The following is a 25,047-nucleotide window of genomic DNA, read 5'->3' on the forward strand; positions in this document are numbered from 1 at the left end:
TTAAGAGAATGTACATGCTTACAGATTCTTTCCAGTTTGATGGTGTATATCTCAAAGAGCAAGGGCAGATAGATGACCAAGGGAATCACAATTGCCACAGACAAGACAGAATGTGACAGGTGATCAAAATCTCTTTATTAATTCCGGAGAGCACATTGAGGAGCAACAACTGTAAATGATAAAAACTGGAGAATTTGTTTTTGTTTTAATTGTCTTTCTGTGTATGCAAAGATAATTTTTTTCACTCTCGCAGCCTGCAGTGCGGCACTGGAGCTTTCTCGTCGTGTTTCTTTACCTCCCACTTTGTGGTGATCCAGTCAGTTGTTCAAGTCTGCTGTCCAAATTGTTTTCTCTGTTTGGAAGGTCTCCAGTCATTCTTGTCTTTATTCTTCAGCAAAATATAGTCTAAATTATATACGCTATTTTATCATCTTCTTTCTGTGACATGTCGTATAGTCATTATATGGAAGATTATAGGCAAAAGGCACTTGAGCCCTTAAAAGTGTGTGTGTGTGTGTGTGTGTGTGTGTGTTTGCTAGTGGTCTCGTTTCATAGCTAAGTAGTGCAGATGAGGAAGCTGTTTGGACCCTTTTGGCCCATGACATTTGTGTTTGCAGGTGTGCACAGCTACTGTATTTCACCGTAGCGCCGCTGGGTTGTCCAATGGTTATCCATTTAGTTCATTCATGACTAAATGTTTTCTGTGTCAGGTGCCCTGTCTCCGTGTCTTGTACTGTGACTCCCCTGCAGGAGAGGTGTGGGGAAGGGTGCCAGAGCAGAGGCTACTCTAGTGAGAGGAGTGATTTTCACAGACTGCTGCTCTTGACCTCTTCAGAGAAGATGGGATCTATTTTGCCTTCAGTTGTCTGAGTAGAAGAATGTCATCTATTCTAGGAAAAGTCCACCATTTAGTTGAAGGTGGTTAGGGGAAGGGGAAACTGAAGTACTTGGTCCTGTTGACTCATGGATGTAGAATGAGCTCATTGTCTAGGATGTGAGTTCTCGGTTATCTTTGGATATCAAACAGTAAGTTTCACACACCGTGAAAACAGCCTCTGTGGTCAGCCAAAGCTGTTGTTGCTTGAATGATGGAACAATGTTTATGAGCATGCGATGTTTAAGATGTTTCCAGATTAAACTTGAGATCTCTCTCAATAAAGATATGCTTCTTCCCTAAAAATCTCTATGCATTCTGATGAAGTCTAAAGCTAAAGCCCAGTGTGGAGTCCAGGAGATTGATGGCTCAGCAGGTAAAGGCACTTGCCACCAAGCCTGATGACCTGAATTCCATCCCCAGAACCCACATGGTGGTAGGAGAGAACTTAGTTTTGAAAGTTGTCCTCTGACCTCCACACATACGCTGTGGTATGTGTGCACCCTTATACACATTCACGCAATATTTTTTTTTTTAATGTTTTAAGCCAAGTTTGGCCAAGATAGCAGGACTGGAAGTTTGAAGTGTCAATCTGTGCCACATAGTGTGACCCTTTAAAAGAATACTTGTTGGTGTTACAAATCAAGTCTGTTCTATCTCAGAACTTATACCTCTCCTTCCCAATAAAGTTAATTTTAAACAGCTGAGCTAAAAATAATATTCCCCTGGATAAATACTAGGCTCCAGTATAAGCTTCTGCTTGATTAATAAATGAGGAGCTTGGTTAAATATGAAAGTATCTGACCCGGTGTCTAGTCTCTGCCCGCATGAGTATTAGAGACAGAAGTTTGCCCCATGCTGTGCTTTGTGTGAAGCAGCACATCCTGGTACCCAGAGAGGAGAGATGGCCTAACTCCATAAGCCACACAGCCGTCATCCGAGGCTCAGGCCAAGCCTGCTTGGTACTGCTTCCTCCATGAGGAAGGACCCTGAGACCCGGCATCCACAGAGTGGGCTCACCTGTCCTACACACTTCCTCAGCTAATACTTTCAAAATAATGCTTTTATTTTGAAGTTTTGTTAGAGCATGTATAGAGGAAATTTTAGAAGCTGATATTTTTGCTTTATTTAAGTGGCAGTGACACAAATTTGATGTAGCAGTGTCCTTTATTATTAAAGAGCTAAGTTTCCAATTAGGTATACTTTTAATTTCACCAATTTATTTAAAAATGACTAGTGTATATTCATTGTACCAAATATGAATGTATTTTGTATACATCTGGTGTTCTGTGCACTTCTAGCATATTCAGACTTGCATTACCTAGCCTCTTTCAAAAAAAAACACTCAAATATTTCCCTTATTATTTCTTATAAACATTACAAAATAGATGGGGGAAGGTAAAAACCTCAAGGAATGATAGAAGTATATCAGGTTAGTATTCTTAGTTTCCTCAGAAGAATAACGGATGGATTCAGTCTTACAGCTAAAGTGTGTCTCTATGAAAGCAATGACAGCTGTCCGTGTAGCCAGGCACAGCACGTGCCTAGCAGACTGAGGCCCCGGCTTCCCTCCTCCGCGAGGATGGGTGCTTTCTAATGCACCCAACTCTAGCACATCTGTCTTGCATTGGCCCTCTTCCTCCAGAACGAGCTTCTTTCTCTGCTAGTTCCTGGTGCCTTCAGCAGCGCCTGCTGTGTGCTTGCCGCCACCAGTGAACTCTTTAAGAAATACAATCCAAGCCACTTTGTGCTTTAAACTAGAAAAGTTTTTTTTGCCTGTTGTAGTAAAAGAAAAAGCAACAAAGGAATGAAATCAGTACTTGGCTATATGGCTGAAGTATTGTTTCAACAGACAATCAATACTAGGCTACTTTGCATGCCTTCCTCTCCCTGATGTCTTCTGGTTCTCTGCATGTTTGTTCTCATAGCATATCTCAGCTTAGACTTGGCATATTTTAGTGCTCAGTTGCTCAATGCAGTGGAGGGGAGGGAACATACTAGCATACACAGTCCACCTTTGAACACAGCTTCCCTGCTGAACTGGATGGGATTAAGACTGAGATCAAAGCTGGTCTGATGCAGTTTGCAGCCACGTTCTGTCTGGCTTGGGTAGCGTTGGATCACACAGTCTTCTAAATTTACGTTAGGTGCCAACATTTCTACACAAGCCCCAGGTTTTATATAAAAGGCCTGGGAGGAAGCATCAAGAACATGGGGAGTAACAGTCCTCTGGAATGTGTGCCTTTTCTCTACACACATCTGCTTCGCTTTTTACAGCCTCAGCAGACTAGAATTCTGTACTTGAGAGCCAAGGATCAGTAGTTAATAAACATACAAAAATAGATTAGTGACAGATTATAGAGAGCTTTAAATACCAGACAGAGTATAAAATGCAGTAACAAGCAACTTTTGAAGACAGGATTGGTGAGATTAAAGTCCTATTTAGGAAGATTATTCTGAAGCAGCGTGAAAAGAGAAGTTATAAAAAAAATCACCTTTTTTAAGTAAAAAATTTTAGCTATTTATTGTTATATGTATGAGTGTTTTGCTTCCATGTATGCCTGTGCACTATATGCATGCCTACTGAGGCCAGAAGAGGCTGTCAATCACCTGGGACTGGAGTTAGACACAGCTCTAAACTGCCATGTTGCTGCTGGAAATCAAACCCAAGTCCTCTAGAAAAGCAGGCAGTGCTCTTAACTGCTGAGCCATCTCTCCAGCCCCAATTACTGATTTTTATTGAAAAGAGATGAGGTAGTGTAAAAATAGACAACTGGGTTTTAAAAATGGAAAGCAGAAAAAGCAAGTTAAATGGAAGTATCTTAAGGAGGGATCTGCCATCTAAAAAAGACCCCCACTGCCATATTAGTTACTTGGACTGCTGAGCTTGGTGGGAAAATTGCTTGCAGTCTCCTAGAACTCCACTGCATGCTAGGGTGGTTATGGGAAAGTCAAACTCTGCTTGCGGCCTGTCTGTGGTCCAGAGTCACTGGAGACACTGTTTCCACTAGGCTTTACGTGGAGGCAAAGACCCTTTATTCCCCCACCCCCATCTTCTCTTCAGCATAGCCAGTATTCAAAAGATCCTTTGTAAAAAAGGATGGCCGACATTAATATTTGATCATTAACTGTATACCAGTCATTCCTCTAAGGCGGTGCTCGAACCTAGGACCTCACTCAAGCTTGACCGGGGCTTAAGTACACCCTAACTCTTAAATTCTCTATGTAGACATTTTTCTTAATCCTTATAACCACCCTTGAGAGAGATGCTGCCACTGTTTCCATTTTATAGACAAACTGAGATCCTAAAAAAATAATTCAGCCACAGGGATTGATAGGTTAGAATCAGTACTTGGATCTGGAGGGCTAAGAGATTTGACCACTATAAACCGTTTGCTTATCTATACCTGTTGGCATGCCACACAGGAACCTTACACTTTCATCCAGGAAGCTCTGGTAGAACTTATTTCAAGGGCATCAGTTTTGTTCTGGTCCCCTGGAAGGAATAGGACCCCAAAGATGTCCTTTAGTTCCCTTCTAGGGGACAGGTAGTGTTCCAGGCCTCTGCTCTTCTTTGATGATTGGCTTATTGTTAGTGTGTGCTGATCTGTTTACTGAAGAGTAAGTATAGGAATAACTCATTTTTAAACAAAGCTTTCAGTTTTCTGAGTCCAGGTACACTGCATGATCCAGGTTGCCCTGAGCTGTACTCTGTAGCCCAGGCTGGCCTTACATTCCCAATCTTGCCCTAGTGTTTGAGGACTGGGTTTACAGACGTGTGCCACCACCCTCAAAACTCATTCCTTCCATGCAAGCTAAATCACGGTAGATTTTCTTTATATGGTCTTGAAAATCATCACAGGAGATGCTTTAAAATCTTTTAATTTTGATCTTGAAGGGAGGTTGGAGTAACTGTAGAGAAAAACCACACCTGACGTTTAATGGTGCATATCTCAGACAGTGTGAGGTTTCCCTACCTTATTCAGCATGGTTTCTTTCCTTGACTTGCAGATGAACCATGTAAAGGAAAGATTCCAGGATGAGAAGAACAAGGAGGTGCTTTTCATGTGCATTGGCATCACTTCTGGAGTTGGACGCCTTCTCTTTGGCCGCATTGCAGACTATGTGCCCGGACTGAAGAAGGTTTACCTGCAGGTACTCTACACTCTCCTTCCCTATAGATGGAGGCTTACTGACAGGTCCTCTACCCTCTCCTTCCCTATAGATGGAGGGTTACTGACAGGTCCTCTACACTCTCCTTCCCTATAGATGGAGGCTTACCTGCAGGTCCTCTACACTCTCCTTCCCTATAGATGGAGGCTTACCTGCAGGTTCTCTACACTCTCCTTCCCTATAGATGGAGGCTTACCTGCAGGTTCTCTACACTCTCCTTCCCTATAGATGGAGGCTTACCTGCAGGTCCTCTACACTCTCCTTCCCTATAGATGGAGGCTTACTGACAGGTTCTCTACACTCTCCTTCCCTATAGATGGAGGGTTACTGACAGGTCCTCTACACTCTCCTTCCCTATAGATGGAGGCTTACTGATAGGTTCTCTACACTCTCCTTCCCTATAGATGGAGGCTTACCTGCAGGTCCTCTACACTCTCCTTCCCTATAGATGGAGGCTTACCTGCAGGTCCTCTACACTCTCCTTCCCTATAGATGGAGGCTTACCTGCAGGTCCTCTACACTCTCCTTCCCTATAGATGGAGGCTTACTGACAGGTTCTCTACACTCTCCTTCCCTATAGATGGAGGGTTACTGACAGGTTCTCTACACTCTCCTTCCCTATAGATGGAGGCTTACTGACAGGTTCTCTACACTCTCCTTCCCTATAGATGGAGGGTTACTGACAGGTCCTCTACACTCTCCTTCCCTATAGACGGAGTCTTACCTGCAGGTCCTCTACACTCTCCTTCCCTATAGATGGAGGCTTACTGACAGGTTCTCTACACTCTCCTTCCCTATAGATGGAGGCTTACTGACAGGTTCTCTACACTCTCCTTCCCTATAGATGGAGGCTTACTGACAGGTTCTCTACACTCTCCTTCCCTATAGATGGAGGCTTACCTGCAGGTTCTCTATACTCTCCTTCCCTATAGATGGAGGCTTACCTGCAGGTTCTCTACACTCTCCTTCCCTATAGATGGAGGGTTACTGACAGGTTCTCTACACTCTCCTTCCCTATAGATGGAGGCTTACTGGCAGGTTCTCTACACTCTCCTTCCCTATAGATGGAGGCTTACTGACAGGTCCTCTACACTCTCCTTCCCTATAGATGGAGGCTTACTGACAGGTCCTCTACACTCTCCTTCCCTATAGATGGAGGCTTACTGACAGGTCCGCTACACTCTCCTTCCCTATAGATGGAGGCTTACTGACAGGTTCTCTACACTCTCCTTCCCTATAGATGGAGGCTTACTGACAGGTTCTCTACACTCTCCTTCCCTATAGATGGAGGCTTACTGACAGGTTCTCTACACTCTCCTTCCCTATAGATGGAGGCTTACTGACAGGTCCTCTACACTCTCCTTCCCTATAGATGGAGGCTTACTGACAGGTCCTCTACACTCTCCTTCCCTATAGATGGAGGGTTACTGACAGGTTCTCTACACTCTCCTTCCCTATAGATGGAGGCTTACTGACAGGTCCTCTACACTCTCCTTCCCTATAGATGGAGGCTTACCTGCAGGTTCTCTACACTCTCCTTCCCTATAGATGGAGGCTTACCTGCAGGTTCTCTACACTCTCCTTCCCTATAGATGGAGGCTTACTGGCAGGTCCTCTACCCTCTCCATCCCCTATAGATGGAGGCTCATAAAAGAGGTGAAATTTGGGAACAGGAAACTATGTGGAACAAGTTTATTACAGATAAAGGAACTTCTATTTAGTTGGCTATAAGAAATGGTTTACTGAACACTTTGATGAGCTAGATGATGAACTGGGTTCCACATGCACCATCTCCAGTCCTGGGCCCAGCCCTTCAAGGAAGGTATAGTTCTTTACCTCTTCTTACAGATGGGAACACTTAAGAAGAGGAACTGTGGGGTCCAGGCCTGTTATACAGCTAGAAGTAAGGGGAAACAGTAACTGGTGCTTCTTATCCTCCCACCAGTGCTGGGAGTAAAATGAGACCCTTGTTAATGTTTATGTACTCCTTTATAAAATGTAGAGCTAAGCTAGACATAGGGGTCCACTCCTTTAATCCCAACACTTGGAAGGCAGAGGCAGGCAGATATCTGAGTTCAATGCTAGCCTGGTCTACATAGTGAATTCCAGGACAGTCAGGGCTACATAGAGAAACCCTGTCTCAAAAAAAAGTAGGGTCTTCAAAATAGCTCCCTGCATAAGGCTGTGTGCCTCAAAAGCCTGAGTTTGATGCCCAAAATAGTAGAAGGAAAGAATGGTACTCTAAGTTGTCTTTTGACCTCCACATGTGTTCTGCAGCATGTATCCCCTTCACCACACACACACACACACACACACACACACACACACACACACACACGAGATTACCACTGGGCATGGTAGCCCACATCTGTAATCCAATACTTATGATGTAGGCTTGTCACAAGCATGAGGCCAGCTTGGGCTTCAGAGCAAGACCCTGTCTCAAGTTCAACAATGAAAGTATTTATTTATTATGTGATAATCATTCCACCTTTTATAATACCTCATTGTAGATCTATTTATCTAGCTTTTAGCTGACTAGTTAGTTTTGATTTCTAATGTCAAGGTGCCCTCTTCTGGATATTGGTTGTATTGACGACTTTCAGTTTTCATTTTGTAAAAACAATTCTGAGTACTTCTGCGTTCTTAGGTATTAGTCCAGGTAGAGTGACACAAACAGAACAGAGAGGGTTCCTGAGTTCCTAGAGCAGGGTTATAGCTGGGAAAATCTGGGAGTGTTTGGACAAAGGAGACTGACACGGAAGAAGCTGGAAAGCTGGGAGGGGCCAGTTATCCAGGACTTCAGAGCCTAGAGGCTTTTCTTTGTTGGAGAATGGTTATCAATTTAAGGTCACTATAGATTGTGTGTGTGTGTTTTACAGGGAAGGACATGAAAGTGTGGGAGAGGACACCTGCTGTTTTGTGGCTTACCTTGTGTTTTGGTTCTGTCCAGATTGTTGGGTGTGGTGGTAGCTTGTTATTTTTGAGACAGGGTCTTTGCTAAGTCTTCAGTTTACTACGCAGCTCAAGGTATTCTCAAACTCACTGTAGTCCTCCTGCCTCAGACTTTCTAGTACTTGGATTATAGATGTGTACCACCATGGTGCTGTCTAAGTTTGTTCATCCAGATGGAGAGGTGTTTGTGATATCCAGTGGCACCTGCTAAGTGTCAGAAGGGGTGACTGCTTCAACGAAGGCAGTCAAGAGTCAAGAACACACATTTGTGTGTCCTGTGGCTGTTAGGAGCCACTAACCACACTCCATCCAAGGATGGGGTTTTAAGTCTGTGAAGGTTCTTCCTTCCTTAATTTAGGGTCGGTGGCTGATTGGCCCACAATTGTTGTGTAAACATGTCCTGATCTGCCTTGAACTTCTTGAGCCAGTCCATCAGCTGAGGCCCTTCTGGGGAGGAAGGGGATAAAGGGGCCTCCAGGTCTTTGTCTGATGTCAGAATTTTGTCTCAGGTCTGGAGGCTGAGGAAGACCAACCATCTTGGAAGTTCACCACCTTTATTACCTAGATCCAGTCCCTCTTCCATGTATCTGTCTACCATGGAATTTATCTAACTTCTAGTCCCTCGTATGGACATCATATCCATATGTAGAAATGTGTCCACATGCATGTGGACGCATGCCCTGGGACTGTTGAGTGGTCATTCTGAAGCACAGTATAAGCTGAGGGCCTGAGGGATTGAAGAAAGCCTGTCATGCTTTACTGTGGACATTTCTCTAAAATACGAATTGCTAGGGGAATATGTTCATGGGTTACATATGTAATTAGAATGATGTCCATACCCTCTTCATGTGTAAACGTCTTCTGTTGTAAAGACTGAACTGGTCAGTGCTACTTTGCTTTGCTGTTCATTTCATTGACTACTAGCATTTTACATGAAGATATGGACTTTACCGACTACTTTAAGGTAGTAGCCAAATACTTAATATCCCCAGCCTAAATGAGGGCTCAGAAGCACCACAGTCTCATGTAGACTGCACTGCTGTGAATGTGCCCAGTTCTGAGGAGAAAGCCAATCTCTCCCTCTCCTGTGAAGCACTACAGGCCCTGCATGCTTCAGAAGAATCCAGCCCTCAAGTCCCGTGGGCTCGTCATTCCATTCATTTAGTGCAAGTTGCCCAGGACTTGAAGCTGAGAAAGTTATGTTATTATGTTAACTAGGTATATTAGCGGTAACATTGGAATTCAACCGTGCCCAGTTATGTTTCTGCCTCCAAAAATTCCTTATGCTTATTCAGGTGTACCCTGGCTTTCCTCTTGAGTCCAATGTCTTGAGTAGGAAGGGCCTATGTTGTTGCCGCAGAACTGCTGTGCTTAGGAAAAAAAAGAAAAAGATTATGTAATGGAACATTATCTTTCAAACTGGGTTCTGGAATTGACAGATCAATATTTGATCTGTATATCTGGTATTTATCTGGAAGTGATGAGGAAGCAGTGGTCCTCATGTGTGGCCCAGGTATCCCAGTTTATAAGGGACAGTGTTTATTCCTCACAGCAGTGATGTTCTGACCAGCCGGGGTAAAACATACTGGAAAACGGCCTTGTTTCCCATCATTGCAGCTATGCTGGATGCAAAACACAGCTCTCACCTCAAAGAAAGTAAGAGTTTATTCTGGAGCCAAGTGTGAGTGACCATGGCTCCAGAACATAGATTAGGTTACTCCAAATACTGTGCTCTAAAGTGGTGACCATTTGGCGAGGTTTATATAGTGACAGAGTCTTGAATCGAGGTACTCTTCAAATGCATTGGTAGAAACATTAGGTAAGTGTGTTAAAGCGAAGTGAGGAAGTAGGAGGCTTAGGCACTGTGATGGAACTCAGCCGTTTGGTTGGCAGTACTGGCACACTGAAGAGCACTTTCCCAATGGCCACAAGGATGTTAGCTCACACACAAAGTGGGCAGGAAATGGCTACTGATGGGCTAAAGATGGCCCAAGATAATTTGATTCTGGACTCTTCAACATCGTTGAAGTTCTAATAAGTCAGTGGGCCATGAAGGTTCTGTGGGGACAACTTCTTCCCAAGAATCTTCCTTCAATACAAATAAGGTAAAAGAAACTAATTATTTTTCTGAAATGCGTAAAGAATAAGCTGTCTGTGTGAATGAACTTAAGGGTTCAACCCTCAAAGGAAAATAAAAAACTTTCTAATTAAATGATTTTTTTTCATTTTGTATGTATGGGTGTTTTCCCTGCATGTTTATCTGTGTGCCACATATGTGCCTGGTGCTGCAGAACCCAGAGACAGTGTCAGATCCCCTGCAGCTGGAGTCACAGGCTGTTGTTAGCGGCCGTGTGTGTACAGAACCCAGGTCTTCTGGAAGAGCGGTCAGTGCTCTTAACCAGTGCTCTGACTGTCTCTCTAGTTCCAAGTTAATATGTCTTAAGGTAGGCATATCAGTTCATGTCTGTCATCCTGTACTCAAAATGTTGGGGCAGGGGGATTTTGAGTTTGAGGATATATTGCTATACTATATCTTAAAAGAGCAACAACAATAATAAATCTTTTCAAATAACTGAGAAAGAAAGAACATAAATTATTATAGTTTAAACTGAAAAGGGCCTTGTGGTTAGGAAAAGATTGAGACATGCCCTAGGTGTACAGAAATACTTTAACAAACAAGCAGACAAACAAAATTAAAGTGCCTGGATCTTATTCTATTAAATTAATTGTTCCATGAAAACATTTGTTATTAAGCAAAATCGAGTTTGTGCCTGATACTGAATGAAGCTATCAAGTGCCAAGTACTCACTAGCTGTCAGTGTGGTGAGTTTAACCCCCAGAGCTGGCTTTCTTGACAGAAATTTGTATTGAACAAAATAGGAGGAGAGACAAGTTACGTGTGTATGTGTGTCCTTTCTTTATAATTATGGTGAGGGGGCTGGAAATCTGGTCTGTGATTTTATCAGTGAAGGGCACCAAATTTAAACCAGGCATGATAATTCTCACCTATAACCCCTAGCACTCAGGAGATGAAAGCAGTAGGATTGTGAGTTCAAGACCAGCCTGGGGTTTATGGCATGATCTGTTTCAGCCAAGCCAAGCACAAGAAAGCAAGATTTAATTAGGTAGTTTAGATTTCCTGGAGTTTGTTTGATTGTGAATGTTTCTGAGACTGTTCATGTTTATCTCCTCTCATAGTTACCAACAGAACAAAAATATATCTATCTGTAACTATGGTTAGTAGGTTTTGTCTCTCCCGGCGCTTTACCTCGTCTTCCCCCTTCTTAGGAGAGACTAGAGATTTTATTTAGCTCACTGTTCTGGGGGATGGGAAGTCTGTGATGTTGGCTGGCTTCTGGTGTCATTTCTCAGTACTTCTTAATATAGCAGAGGCATCACATGGTGACAACGCCTGGTTAACTTTTTGACTAAAAATAACTCCTTAACTCTTTGCCTACTTGTTACCTTTTAGATGTTTTATTTCCACATTTTGTTTCTATTTAGGCCTTTTTGTCTCAAGAATAAGCATGTCTTTTGCTTGTTCAGGATCGTAGAGGGCTAGAGCCTGGTTGTGTTGGTTAGTTTTTATGTCAACTTGATATAAACTAGAGTCATTTAGGGAAAAGAACTCTCAGCTGAGAAAATGCCTCTGTAATTTCTTGATTAATTTCTGATTAATGATTGGCATGGGAGGGCCCAGCCCACTGTATATACCAGTGGGCTTGCAGAGGAGAGCCAGTCAGTAAGCAGCATTCAGCTGCCCTCAGCTTTGGTTCCTGACTCCAGGTTCATGCTTGAGTTCCCACTTGGCTTCTCTTAGTATAGGAAACATGGTCTTCATTTTATAACAACAAATTCAAGAGAGTTCTAGTGAAAATAAAGCCATTTTATAATACAACATTCTGCAGCAAAGGACACCATAGCTGTACAAGACAGTGTCTTAAGCTCCCTGACCTTGAGAAATCCCTGTTCTCTTTTTATGTCAGCTGATACCCACAACCTCACATTCTTCTAGCATAGCCTCTTGCCCAAATTCCCCATTCTATTGATTCAGGGCACAAAGCCTTAGCTAGTGAATCTTCTGGGGCTTAGCCACATAGTAGACTGCCCACAACTTGCCAGCTCTGAGTGTTCTCAGGCAAGCAGGTAGTACCTCGGGGTGAGAAGCCCAGTGCCTCCTGTTCTTCTGTAACTCTTTGATGAGCTTTAAATGCACCTCATACTGAAGCTGGACCAAAACGATTTGTTTCTCACGTTGGTGTTACCTGGAGTGTAAGCCATTGAACCCTTTCCTCCCCTAGTTGCTTTGGTCATGGAGTTTATCCCAGCAGCAGAAGCAAACTAGAGCAGTTGTATCCATAAGCATGTCTGTGTGGGGCCTAGGGAATTCAGAAGAGAGGAGACTCTTATCTCTGCTGTCCACTCTGAGCTGCTGCCTGTATGGACCACAAGTTCTGGGCTGGCTCTGTCTATGGGCCTCGAATGTGTTCCCCGGCACCATTGTCTGCATGTAAAACGGGGATAGCTTTGTACTCACAGAGCTCTAAGCTCGGCAGTGGAGCAGCCCAGGTTAAAGTGGTTAGAGCAGTGTCTGGAGCTTGGTAAACTATACTGTACACAGAAACTTTCTTCTGCTTGTTCATTCAGGGTTTTCTGGGTCTGACAGCAACTTTGAGGAACTGTTCCTCTCCTTTCACCGTAGGGTCCTGGGCCTGGAACTCAGGTTCTCAGCTTTGGCAGCAAGAACCTGTACTTGCTGAGCTGTCTCTCTGATTCTTTGTTTTAGTTTTGAGACAGGCTCTCAATATATATTAGACTGGCCTTAAACTGTTGGTTCTCCTGCCTCCATTTGTTACATTCTGAATAAAACCATCACACCCAGCCAGTTATCCAGCTTTAATTATTTCTTGAGAGGTTACTATGTGTTCTCTCCCCACTGTTTGTACCCACTATATTTTACACTTATGACTATGGCATCCTCTAAAATATTTCACTTGTACTTTTTATTTAAATGTTCTTCTCTCCAGAACCTAAGAGGAAGAATCACGCCTTATTCAGTGTGTAAATCTCTGTGTAGCGTAATACTTATTAAATGGCAGGCAAAATCGGGGGTTTGGTTGAATTAACTACCCTAACCTTAAGATGTTTGGTGACTCAAAATAAATATTCTGAACTTTAATGCTTCAGTGCTCAGACATGATCTATAATATTTATTTAGAAAGTGTAATGACGCCATGGGTTAAAAAGTAATTGAGTACTCGATGAGTAAATGCGGGCTGCCAGTATTGACCTTACTAAACCTCATAATATCTAGTCCAAAGATGTAAAGCATATATAGATTCTGTCTAAAGAATGTGTAGGCTGGGAAGGAAGGCTGCTGTATAAAATGGTTACATTCTTGTTCCCTGACAAAATAGTAAGAAAATACAAGAGGCTCTCGGAAAAGTTGATTCTTGTAAAAACTGACGGTCCTATAGCACCCGCACAACAGGGCCGGTTACGCGAGCCAGGAACTAACTGGCCTGGAGACTTAAAATCACACACACACACACACACACACACACACACACACACACACACAAAGAAGACAGAGACAGAGACACAAGGAAACGGGTCATCCTTGATACAAGACTGCCAAGTTTATTGTGCTGAGGGAAAGGTTATATAGGGCTCTGGCCATGCCCCAGCTCTCGGGGTTTTTCAGCTGCAGACCCACCAGCTGCCATCAAGGTCTGGTGCTCAGAGCTGCTGCAGGCAAAGGTAAACAAGTTGTTTTGCTTAGATCACTCCAGCAGGCTAAGGGTCTGAGGCAAGAAAGTCAAGGCGCCAGTGATCCATAGCTCCCAACAGATTCTGTCTGATCAAGAGGAAGGAGAGGGTCTGTTTCCTCAAAGCAGTGTTGACATGAAGTCTTCTGTCCTAGGTGCTCTCCTTTTTCTTCATTGGCCTGATGTCCATGATGATTCCGCTGTGCAGCGTCTTTGGGGCCCTCATTGCTGTCTGCCTGGTCATGGGCCTCTTCGATGGATGTTTCATTTCTATCATGGCTCCCATTGCCTTTGAACTAGTTGGTCCTCAGGATGCTTCCCAAGCCATTGGATTTCTTCTTGGATTCATGTCTATACCCATGACTGTGGGTCCTCCAGTTGCAGGTAAATCAAACAATTCTATAGTAATTTTGCTAATTCATAGCGTTTTCTACTTTGGGTCCTAAACCTCTTTGTGAAATATATTTAACATATTAGTAGTTACTGTGCGTTTTCTCTCTCTCATTTTCAATAAGACTATATGTTGATAGTAGGTTTAAAATGTTTATTGGGGGGCACTCTGCAGGCATGTGTGTGTGCGTATATATTAAGTCTAGTTAGGGCTTTGTACATGCTAAACAAGCACTTACCTCTGAGCTACATTCCCCACAAAATATTACTTGTTGGGAAGTGAGTTCTGGACATTGAACTTGGACATGGAATGTACTAAATATATTCTTTTATTGAGCTATGCATTTAGCCTCAATTTTTCCAGTTCTGTTAGTTTATGTTAGACAAATGGAAACACAAAAATGAAGATTCTGATAGATTTCTAAGCATATAGTACTTTTACTTAAGAAGCATACCCCCTGAGAAATGGTTGAAGAAAAGTTAATGTAGTGGGAAGAACATGGTTGTCCATGAATATGAAAACAATGTGGCTGGGCATGGTGGTACACACCTGTAATCTCAAGTTCAAGACCAGCCTGGTCTACATAGTGAGTCCCAGGAGTACTGGGGTTATATAATGAGACTTGACTCCAGTCAGTTAATAATCAAAATGTAAACAAAACCAATAATATATCATCCATGCAATGGATAGGGATAAGTATTATTCAGCCATAAAAGTAATAAGATAGGGACACTGATACATGCTAGGGACACTGATACATACTAGGAACACTGATACATGCTAGAGACACTGATACATGCTAGGGACACTGATACATGCTAGGAACACTGATACATGCTAGGGACACTGATACATATTAGGAACACTGATACGTACTAGGGACACTGATACATGATAGTGATTCTGAAACATGCTAGGGACACTCTATTGTTCACATTTAAATGGCTACCTTTATGTTAGGTGAATTCTACGTTTAGAAGCCTTATAAGTGATGGTGTGATGTTTTACTTGGGTACCAGTTTTCAATACAATTAGGGTAAAATTTCCATTATATACTGTCACCTGTGTTTGATATAGTGGCTCAGTGAAAATTCAGCTTAATTCATTCTTACATCTGGAACCACATTGCTGGTCCAGAATCAAGGAAGCAAGAGTTACTATGGAACAGATGCAATAGAGTTTTAAGTTCTAATGGTGGCAATCCCTATAGGAGCCTCCAAGCCTTCCTCTTTTCTCAGGTAGTACACTGTTCACTTAGCTTTGCTTGGGAGGTTTCAGATATACAGGCAAGCACCAGCATTTCAGTGGGAATAATGTTGCTTTAGTAGGACCAGTAGTTTATTAGTTCAGAGACCAAGAGTGGGGCGGGTAGCAGGAGATTTCTGAAGTAGGAAGAATATTGCGTGAGCAGCTAGACAGAATTACCACTCCCATTTCCTCAGTGGTTCAGGGGTCATCATAGTATCGCAGTAAAATCCTGTTTATTAGTATTCACTGGATGAAATGTGAGACGTTTGGATTCTGAAGACAGGAATATTGCATATTTAAAGAGGCTGTGTATTTTATGTTTAGATCCATATAACTGTATATGTTCATTTATTTGTATGTATGTAGGTGTGCCACTGGATATATCCTTAGCTGTCCATTAAATGAAGTTAGACATATGTCCCTGGATATTTTACATAACTTGACATTCCACAGTAAAAGTTCAAACACTGAAAAAATTTAGAACTTGTAGTCCCGGATTTTTTTTTAAAGAAAGTTTAGAAGTAAAATAATATTTTTCCAGAAGCAGAGCCCAAGAATTTATCAAGTGCCAGACACCACTTTTGGGCTTTCTGTTTATTTTGAGGCAGGGTCTTTCTATGTTCACTAGAACTTTCTCTGTAGTCTAGGATGGTTTTAAACTCAGAGGTCCATATGCCTCTCCCTTCCAAGTGCTGGGGTTAAAATCATGTGTTGCCAGGCCTGGCCAGATACATATTTTTATACTTTCTTCCCAAGGATGGGCAAGCCTTATTATCTTTCTCAAATATATTTAAAAATCTCTCTTTTGGACTAGAGAGATGGGTCAGTAGTTAAGAGCCCTGACTGCTTTTCCAAAGGACCTTTTCTCAGAACCCACATGGCGGGCAACTGTCTCTAACTCCAGAGTCTTCCTTGCATGCCAGGCAGGCATTTGGAGCCAAACGTTTGGCAAAAACCCATATACATTTTTTTTTCTCTGAAACAGGGTTTTCTGTGTAATCCTGACTGTCCTAGAACTCACTCCATAGAGCAGGCTGGCTTCAGACTCAGAGATCTGCCTGCCTTTCTCTGCCTTCTGAGTGCTGGGATTAAAGGTGTATGCCACTGCTGCCCAGCATGCGTGTATGCACATGCGCATCCGCGCGCGCGCGCACACACACACACACACACACACAATTTATGAGTCTCTTTTTTTATCCCAACTCTTGGATTTATAACTTTTCATCTTATTGTATTAGAGTTTAAGTTAGCTTCATGTTAAAATCAAATAAGATCAAACTGAGGTGTAGATGTTTTAGAACCTTTGATCTGGTTGTTCCGCCCACCTTCAGCCGAAACAAGGGCCATTACACCAAGTATTTGCATATCCTTGGTGGCCTCTGAGGGGCTTTGGGAATGCCAAATCTTAGCTTCAAAATCTTTCCACAGGTGATATTTTGGTATGACCTGTATTCTGTAGTAAAATTTTAGGTAGATATTTTTTTCCTTCCTCATATCAGGAAAAGGTTTTCATTCCAAGCCTGTTGACTGACCTGGGAGCCAAACCTGTTCTCTCCTAGTGACAGCTGCTGTCTCCGTTTCCAGGGTTACTTCATGACAAGCTGGGCTCCTATAATGTGGCCTTTTATCTTGCTGGAATCCCTCCCTTTGTTGGAGGCATTGTGCTCTGTTTAATCCCGTGGATCCACAGTAAGAAGCAGAGAGAGATGAGCAGAAGCCCTGGAGGGGAGAAGATGGAGAAGATGCTGGAGAACCAGAACTCTCTGCTGTCCAGCTCCTCCAAGATCTTCAAAAAACAATCAGACTCTGTTATTTAATGCCAGACATACCTCCACCTGACTGGATTTGCTTTTGAAGTTTCCCTTTTATATGAATTGCAAATTTCCTATTTTTTTAATCATCCTTGGAATAGCACAAATGGGAAATGGAGCCTTTATCTCCACGGGAGCCATTTTCTCTCCCCAAACAGCTTTGGTACTCCCAGGAACTGGGAAGAGACTGTTACAGCATCGTATCTGGAAGCTGAACTCGAGAACTCAAAGCTGTCTTAGTGGCAGGCAGCAGTGAAGCCATGGATGCTGTGCAGCCGGCCCAGACACGCACAGTGGACTTCGAGCTACGTGAAAGGGTAGCAGTTTGATTCATACCGGAAGTATTTTGTTGGTTGCTTCATTTGGTGTTTTTAGTTCCAGTGTTTTAGTCTCTTCTGCATTTTGTAACTTTTTGCAAAGTTCAAGCCTGGATCCTAGATAATAACCTAAACCTCAAGTCTGTTGAATGACCTAAGCTATGAAAGTGGGTGATTCAGGATGTCTGAGATGATGGGGCCTCTCATAGGCAGCCCTCGGGCGTTTCTTCTGCTCACCTTTGTTCCCTTTGGTCTGTAGTGTGTTTTACTCCAGTAGCCAGAAACACACCAAATTTCTGATTTTGTGTAGACAATAAAGTAAATAGAATGTATAAAAGCTTTCCTGGTAATTTTAACAGGGTTTTTCTGACTTCTGGATTCACTGGTACTGTATTGTGAGTGTTTTAATGAGCATGTTATCAGTTGGTGTAATGGCCACCGATCGGAGGTAGGACAGACTGTTTTACACATTAGAAAAATATCTGCTAGAAATCATTGCTTAAATCGACTTATGGAATTATGGTTCTAAAAGGTTAAATATACTTATGAAAAGAAATAATTCCTAAAGTTTCAAAATAATTTTTAGCAAAAATGTGCATTTGTGTGTACAGTCGTGCGCCAGTGACAGGGATACTGAGAAGCCTGATGGCCGGTGCTTTCCTTGTCTCCACGTCAGAGTTGATGTGCACAGGCTGAGGAGATGCCATGGTAACCAGCCGACAGGATTTGTTAGCACAGTATTATGTATGACTAAACAATCAGTGTGGTATTTATCGGCCATGTGCTCCGTATTAATCCCCACCATCCCCTATTTATGTCTAGACTGTAGAAACCAAGGTATTAGCTTTGAGGACCTAAAATTAAAACCAAAGTCAGGCCATGGCCCATTACTCATTTATAAAAACAGGAATACATTCCCATGTCTTTGAAATTATATTTTAGACCTTTAAAGATAAAAATGCAAAGTGTATTTAAATCATTAGCCTAGATGAATATTAAATCGTAGTTGAATGTAGCTTGCTTGTTCACGTGAAACGTATTATCTTTCCCTAAGCACTTCCAGGATCCTTCCAAGGTGATCTGGAAGGTGAGAAATAACCTTACTATCTCACTACCTGGCTCCCTCCCTTCTGCCATTTCCTCTCTCTCTCTAGCTGGGGGTGGGACTACCTGGAGAGAGCGCAGACTTTGTGCTTGGTGCGGGAGGTAGAAGGCAGAGGAAGTGAGGCTGCCACCGGAAACCTGGGAGACTTTTCCTCTTCATAGCAGGCTTTCTCACCTGCCACCGTGGAAGTAACAGCCTACATGCTAAGTGTACAATTTCTTTTAAGGGGGTTTGAATAACTGTAATTTATTTATTATTTATTTATCATGACATGGAGTGTAAGTAGATCAGATTGGCCTTCAACTCTCTCCTGTTGCTTCAGACTTGTGTAGGAATCGCTGGGGTGTGCTGCCATGTGTGGTAGTAATTTTGATTTTGAAGGTATGAGCTTACAAGGCTATATACATGCAGCTGTTTTCTTTTTAAGGCAAGGTCTCACTAAGGAGCCTAAGCTAGCCTGGAGCTCACTATGTAGCCCGGACTGGCTCAAACTCACAGAGCTCCTTTAGGTTTTTGGAAGCAGTCTTGATATGTGGTCCAGGAGATCTGGAACTTGAGGCCCTCCTGCTTCAGCTTTCTAAATGGAGGAATCACAGGTGTGTGCTCCCGTGCCCAGCTTCAGCTTACTACTGCACCCGTTGTTTTTCTGTTTTAAATTGAAGGGTCTTTGGCAATTTTTTTGCAAAAGGTTCCTTTCAGGAGGTATGTATGTATGTATGTTCACACACACACACACACACACACACACACACACACACACACACACACTGGTTTTTTTCCAGACAAAGGTTTCTTTGTGTAGCCTTTGCTGTCCTGGAACTCCCTCCGTAGAGCAGGCTGGCCTGAATCTCCTAGAGATCTGCCTGTCTCTGCCTCCCAAGTGCTGGGATTACAGGCATGCTGGGATTACACTCCCTGGCTCAGGAGGAAAATATCTTAACCTTATTGTCCTTTCTTTCTTGTTTTAGAGAAGGTTTTACCATGTAACCCTGGCTGGCCTAGAGCTCAGAGAGATCATCTGCCTCTGGCTCCCCTGCTGGGTTTAATGCTGTGTACTATAACTCCTGGCTTCTGTCTCCTTGAGTGATGAGTTCAGGCACATGGGGTTAACACATGGGAGAGAGGTGCTTTTCCAAGTAGCACAGGGAACATGACATGAATTTGTCTTGCTGGAGGTTTACAAATACTTTCACCAAGTCTAACAGTAGCATAGGTGTACAAGCCAGAAGTTCCCAACCTAATTTCTGTTTCTCAATAAATCTAACTATAGGTATCTCTCAGTTTCAGCGAGTTCTGGAGGGAGAATGCCTTGTAGTCATGAATCAGCTTGTACGTAATAGGGACTCTCAGCAAAAATAATGTTGAGAAGCCATGTTAGAGCTGGGAAGCCACCAGGAGCCTGGGAATGGCAATTGTTCTAAAGTACGTAATGTTTTCAGCATATAACTAACTACAGACAACTTGTTAAATTACTTTTAAAGATTTATTTTATATATGTATGTGTTTGTACAGGTAGTCACAGAGGCCAGAATGGGGCATCCTATCCCTTGGAGCTAGAGTTCAGGTGTTGTGAGTAGCTGGGATCTGAACTCCAGTCCTCTGGTAGAGTAGTGAATGCTCCTCCCCCCTCCAAAAAAAAAAAAAACAAAAGAGACAGGTCTCCCTATGTAGCCCTGGCTGGCCTAGAAATCTGTGTAGACTAGGCTGGCTTCTAGCTCAATACCTGTTTGCCTCTGCCTCCCTTGTGCTGGGATTTAAGGCACCTGCCACCAAGCCTAGCTGCTGTGAGCACTCAACTTCCGAGCTATAACTCAAGTCCCCTGTTGAGTGTTTTATATGTGTGTGAAGGCATAAGCCTTCCTGAGACCTTCCCTGCTGGGTGAAGGAGACTTTCATAATACAGTCTGCACTGTAATACTGTGGTCCTAGGATGTGTTACTGTGTTATATTTTACCCCCTCACAATGCACAGAAGGACTGCAGCTGGTGCCTCTACTAAAAATTAGATCAAGGTTGCTATTAAACTTCATATTTCTTTCAAAATTTTTTATTAAAAAGATTTACTTTTTGTATATGGATGTTTTGCCTACATGTATGTGTGTGCTTTCAGAGGCCAGGAGAGTGCCTCATGTCCTCCCAGAACTGGAGTTACAGGAGGTTGTGAGCCACCCTGTGGGTGCTGGGTACAGAACTCAAGTCCTTTTCAAGAGCACCAAGTGCTCTTAACTGTTGAGCAACCTCTCCAGACCCTATATATAATATATATTATATATATATTAAAAAACTGTAAGACAATGGAAAATGTGTTCAACCAACAAAACCATACATGTATTTTATACATACATTTGAGGAATTTTACATATGAAGCTATTACTGAGTTCAAATACATGGCAGGATCCGGTTTTTGTTAACACTCAATGATTTAAGTTTTATTTACAAGAAATTGACCACCAAATTAAGCCTTTGTAATGAACATGGCCTCCTAAGAGAATAACTTTAAAGAAAAGCCTCTCGTTAGTGTTTCTAGCACAGAGTGAGTGTGTAAAACACTCATGGATTGGGGATATCTCACTGTGGTAGGGCACTTGCCCTGCGTGCCCAAAGCCCCAGACTCATGACAAGAAGTCAAAAGGAAAAGAAAAAAAAAGGCATATGTATCTTATAATTAGATTTGATTAAGGAGATATTTTGAACATTTAAGCTATTTAATTTTTTCAACCTAAAGTCAATTTTTTTGAGTCATTGGTCTTAAAATTTGAATATTGAGTTACTTACTGAGTATTTTTGTAATCGGAAAAAATTCTCATTAAAAGTATCCTTGTTTGGGGACTGGAGAGATGGCTCAGCAACTAAGAACACTTGACTGCTCTTCAAAAGGACCTGGGTTCATTTCTTGGGACCCACATGGCAGCTCACAACTGTCTGTAACTCCAGTTCCAGGGGATCTGACACCCTCACACAGGTATACATATAGGCAAAATACCAATATACTTTAAATAAAAATAAATAATTTAAAGAAAGAAAAAATGATAGTTCACTTTTTTAAAAGTATTTACTTATTTATTATTTACACAATGTTCTCTCTGTATATTTGTCTGCATGTCAGTAGAGGGCACCAGATATCATTACAGATGGTTGTAAGTCACTATGTGGTTGCTGGGAATTGAACTCAGGACCTCTGGAAGAGCAGCCAGTTCTCTTAACCTCTGAGCCATCTCTCCAGTCCCTGACAGACTAAAACTGCACCTGGGCCAGTGTCCACAAACCTCAGTTCCATGCTTGTGATCAACAGTGTTGGGCTCCTGCTTGGTGCTCCTAGCACCATGCTTATGACAATGTCAGACTCATCAAAAAATTTCACCAAGAAGTACATGGAGGCCCCAGTCCACGAGCTTCTGTAAGCGGGATTCAGACAACCGAAGGTCATGGGCGTTAGTGAAGCCCTGCTTTCTTTCACAGACTTCGCCTCAACTGTTTCATAAGAATGAGAAAACCTCACTGCCAATGTTGTCTTTTTAGCTAGAAAGACAATGTGTTCCCAGCTGGGTCTGTTGGGTTCGCTGTTAATTATCGTGAGCTATGTGTGCAAGGAGGGCCTTACTGACCCTATTCCAGAGTTCCTCCCACAGCAGCTTCTGATGTAGCGATTAATTAGGGGAGCCAAAGACCCGACAGTTAAAAAGGTACCGTGTCACGCGAAATAGCGCTGCATTCTATCCGCTTCTCCCGTCAGGTTGTTTCAGCTTGAAAGTAAGAGCTACAATAGACTGAACTTCGCAGTATTGAGAAAAAGACTGTCTGTTTTAAGTATCCCTTGGCATCTTCTTACTATTTCTACTTATTTTATCTTAATGTTTATCTGAAAAATTTAATTATTTTATATATTTTGAAAGTTAAAACTCTCTTAGCAAAACTAAATATTCCAGACGTACCTAGCGCTCCATGTGAGCATGCCTCTCCCATCCTCTCTCCTCTCTCCGCTCTCCTTTCACTCTCAACCACCCCCTCCAGTCTCCCCTCCTCTCCTACGTGGGGTGCCATCCTTCCCATAGATGTGTAAATATAGCTAACTGTGTGAAAGTGCCATGCTTGGACTGACCAGCATGGATATTTTCCTAGTTTTGAGAAATTCTGCTTCTTTTAAAGTAATATACTTTATAATTGCTTTTTAAAAAAAATGTGATTTATATATTTCATATACAGACAACCAAAACCTTTTTAATGAAGAGTGCTTTGTAATTTGGAGAACACAGTCATTTTACTATGGGGAAATGTGATTCTCTCAGTAAATGCAATAAAAGTTTTAGCAAATTCCTGTAAGACCTTGTGATTGTATTTATGGAATTCCCGGGGCAGGGGACTTAACTGAGGTGAACAGTCCGTGTTTTATGCTGTATGTTTTCCTAGTGTGTTTGAATATTGCCATTTCCCAGGGAAGGGAAGGCCTCGACATGTTCTAAAAGCTAAAAGCCCTAAGCATAGAGGCTATGCCCAGGGTTTTGCCCGTGCTAAGCAATGCTCCGTCCCTGGCTGCACCCAGCCCCAGCACTTATTTCAGCGCGTAGTATGTGGCTCTGCGGATCAATTCTTCACCTGTGAATCAGGCTTCTAGAACTCCAAACCTCCCTGGTTCTCCTGGCTCCAGGCCACTCCTTTCCTGTGTCTTAGTCATCTTCTGAGGATTGGGATTGCGCCAGGACCTAACTTTTGACACACAGATCCCTTGGAGGTTGGGTGCTCATGGGTCCCAGCTCTCAATCTCCTGCCTCAGCTTCCCAAGTACTGGAATTATAAGCATGTGCCCTCCTGCCCAGTCAGACTCCTCCATACTCTCCTAGCCTCAGTTTCTAACTGTGTGCTGACATAGCCTCTCTTCCTTGACGCCCCTAGTCTTGTGTTTCCCACCTCAATGTCTCAGTAACAGGGCTTAATCAGTTCATGCCAAACTGAGCTTGTTTCTTTCAGTTCATGGAGACTTTTTTTTTTCTTTTAAACACTGCTTGGCCCATTTCTATCTAGCCTCTTCTAGGCTAATTCTCGCACCTGGACTAGCCCATTTCTAATTATCTGTGTAGCCCACGAGCTGGCTTACCAGGAATGATCTTAACCTGCGTCTGTCTGGAGTGAGAGAATCATGGCGACTCACTGACTCAGCTTCTTTCTCCCAGCATTCTGTTCTGTTTACTTCATGGAGACTTTATAGTTGCATGGACTAAAGCATCACCTGCCCAGCCATGTTCCTCTCATATCCACTAACAAACACCAGCAGGTCCTGTTGGCACCGTCCCTAACATATCCAGAATTTCTCCCCTCCCCACACAGAGATAAGTCATAATTTATGTGTTTGTCTGCCCTGTAGTTTTTCTGCTGTCTGGCAGCCGGAAAACTATGATAACCAGGGAATGTTCTACCATTGAACTGCTTGAATTAGGAAATATTTTTAAGCAAGAAATAAGAGTGTGTCACAGCCTGGCGAGTGACACAGGGGTCAGGAAGAATCGGTGCGGGTGCTGTGGACACAGGAAAACAGTAGCTATGCTACTGAGACAAAGGCTGTGTCATGAGAGGTGACGTGAGGGAAACCAGACACTAATGGACCGGCTTATGAAAGCCATTAAAGGGCGTTTGGTCCATCACAGCTGAGATCATCACAAATATTACGGCTGGGGACATAGAGGAAAGACAGTTTTTTTTTTCTATCAAAAGTGGCTAGCCTGTCAAGGACCAATATTTCATAAATACCTCCCACCTTACAGGATTTTCATGTAAAGGAGATCAAATGTTTTACTCTCTTGAACTTGGCAAGACTCTTGTTTCTCAAGGGTCTGTGCTGCACTCTGGAACTCAGTCATAGCAGCCAATCTCTTCCCATTTTTCTTCAGAGCTCTTTCCAAATTAACCAATCAGGAGCAGACTGTGAGGGTGAACCTCAGCCAATGAGAAAGGGCCAGGCTCCTTAAGGGAGTCTTTTAGACAGAGACCATCTTGGCTGTGTGTACTGCTTGCTTGCCTGGTGTGGGCCATGATACCCCCTTTTTTTACAAAAATAATTGTCTTGCCATTGTTTTGTTTACTTTCTTTGTGCAAATTCCTCAGTGAATGGGGTGTGGAAGAAGCAACATTCAATGCTCAGTTTACTGCCAGACAAGACGGCTTACAGGGTGGGGAAGAAAGAAGTTGGCTCAGCAGAGATCCTGGACTGGCGTTAATCCCACTTGTCAAGAATAAGATCATTACCACAATTTTTGAGCCAAATTTGAAGCAACTTTTAATTAAATACAAAAGATCAGGATGATGGACTCTGACCCGTTCCTGGGTTCCCAGAAAATGACAATCAGTCACATTTTGCAGAGGCTTGAAAAGACAAACCCATCAGGCTACATATTTCCCAACTGGTCCAATCAGG

At 42.8% G+C, this 25,047-nt stretch overlaps 1 protein-coding gene across 1 annotated transcript in view; it reads left to right on the forward strand.

The window, feature by feature from the left end:
* The window catches only part of Slc16a10 (solute carrier family 16 member 10), a 91,532-nt gene extending 68,580 nt beyond the window's left edge, over positions 1-22,952 (forward strand). The window contains exons 4-6 of the mRNA XM_075945140.1: positions 4,886-5,029; positions 13,926-14,154; positions 16,994-22,952. Of these exons, the coding sequence (XP_075801255.1) occupies positions 4,886-5,029; positions 13,926-14,154; positions 16,994-17,226 (606 nt within the window). The 3' untranslated portion in view covers positions 17,227-22,952. The remainder of the gene's footprint in view (positions 1-4,885; positions 5,030-13,925; positions 14,155-16,993) is intronic.
* The last annotated feature ends 2,095 nt before the right edge of the window (positions 22,953-25,047 follow it).

The sequence above is a fragment of the Microtus pennsylvanicus genome, chromosome 1, assembly GCF_037038515.1.
Source record: "Microtus pennsylvanicus isolate mMicPen1 chromosome 1, mMicPen1.hap1, whole genome shotgun sequence".
NCBI classification, from domain to species: domain Eukaryota; kingdom Metazoa; phylum Chordata; class Mammalia; order Rodentia; family Cricetidae; genus Microtus; species Microtus pennsylvanicus.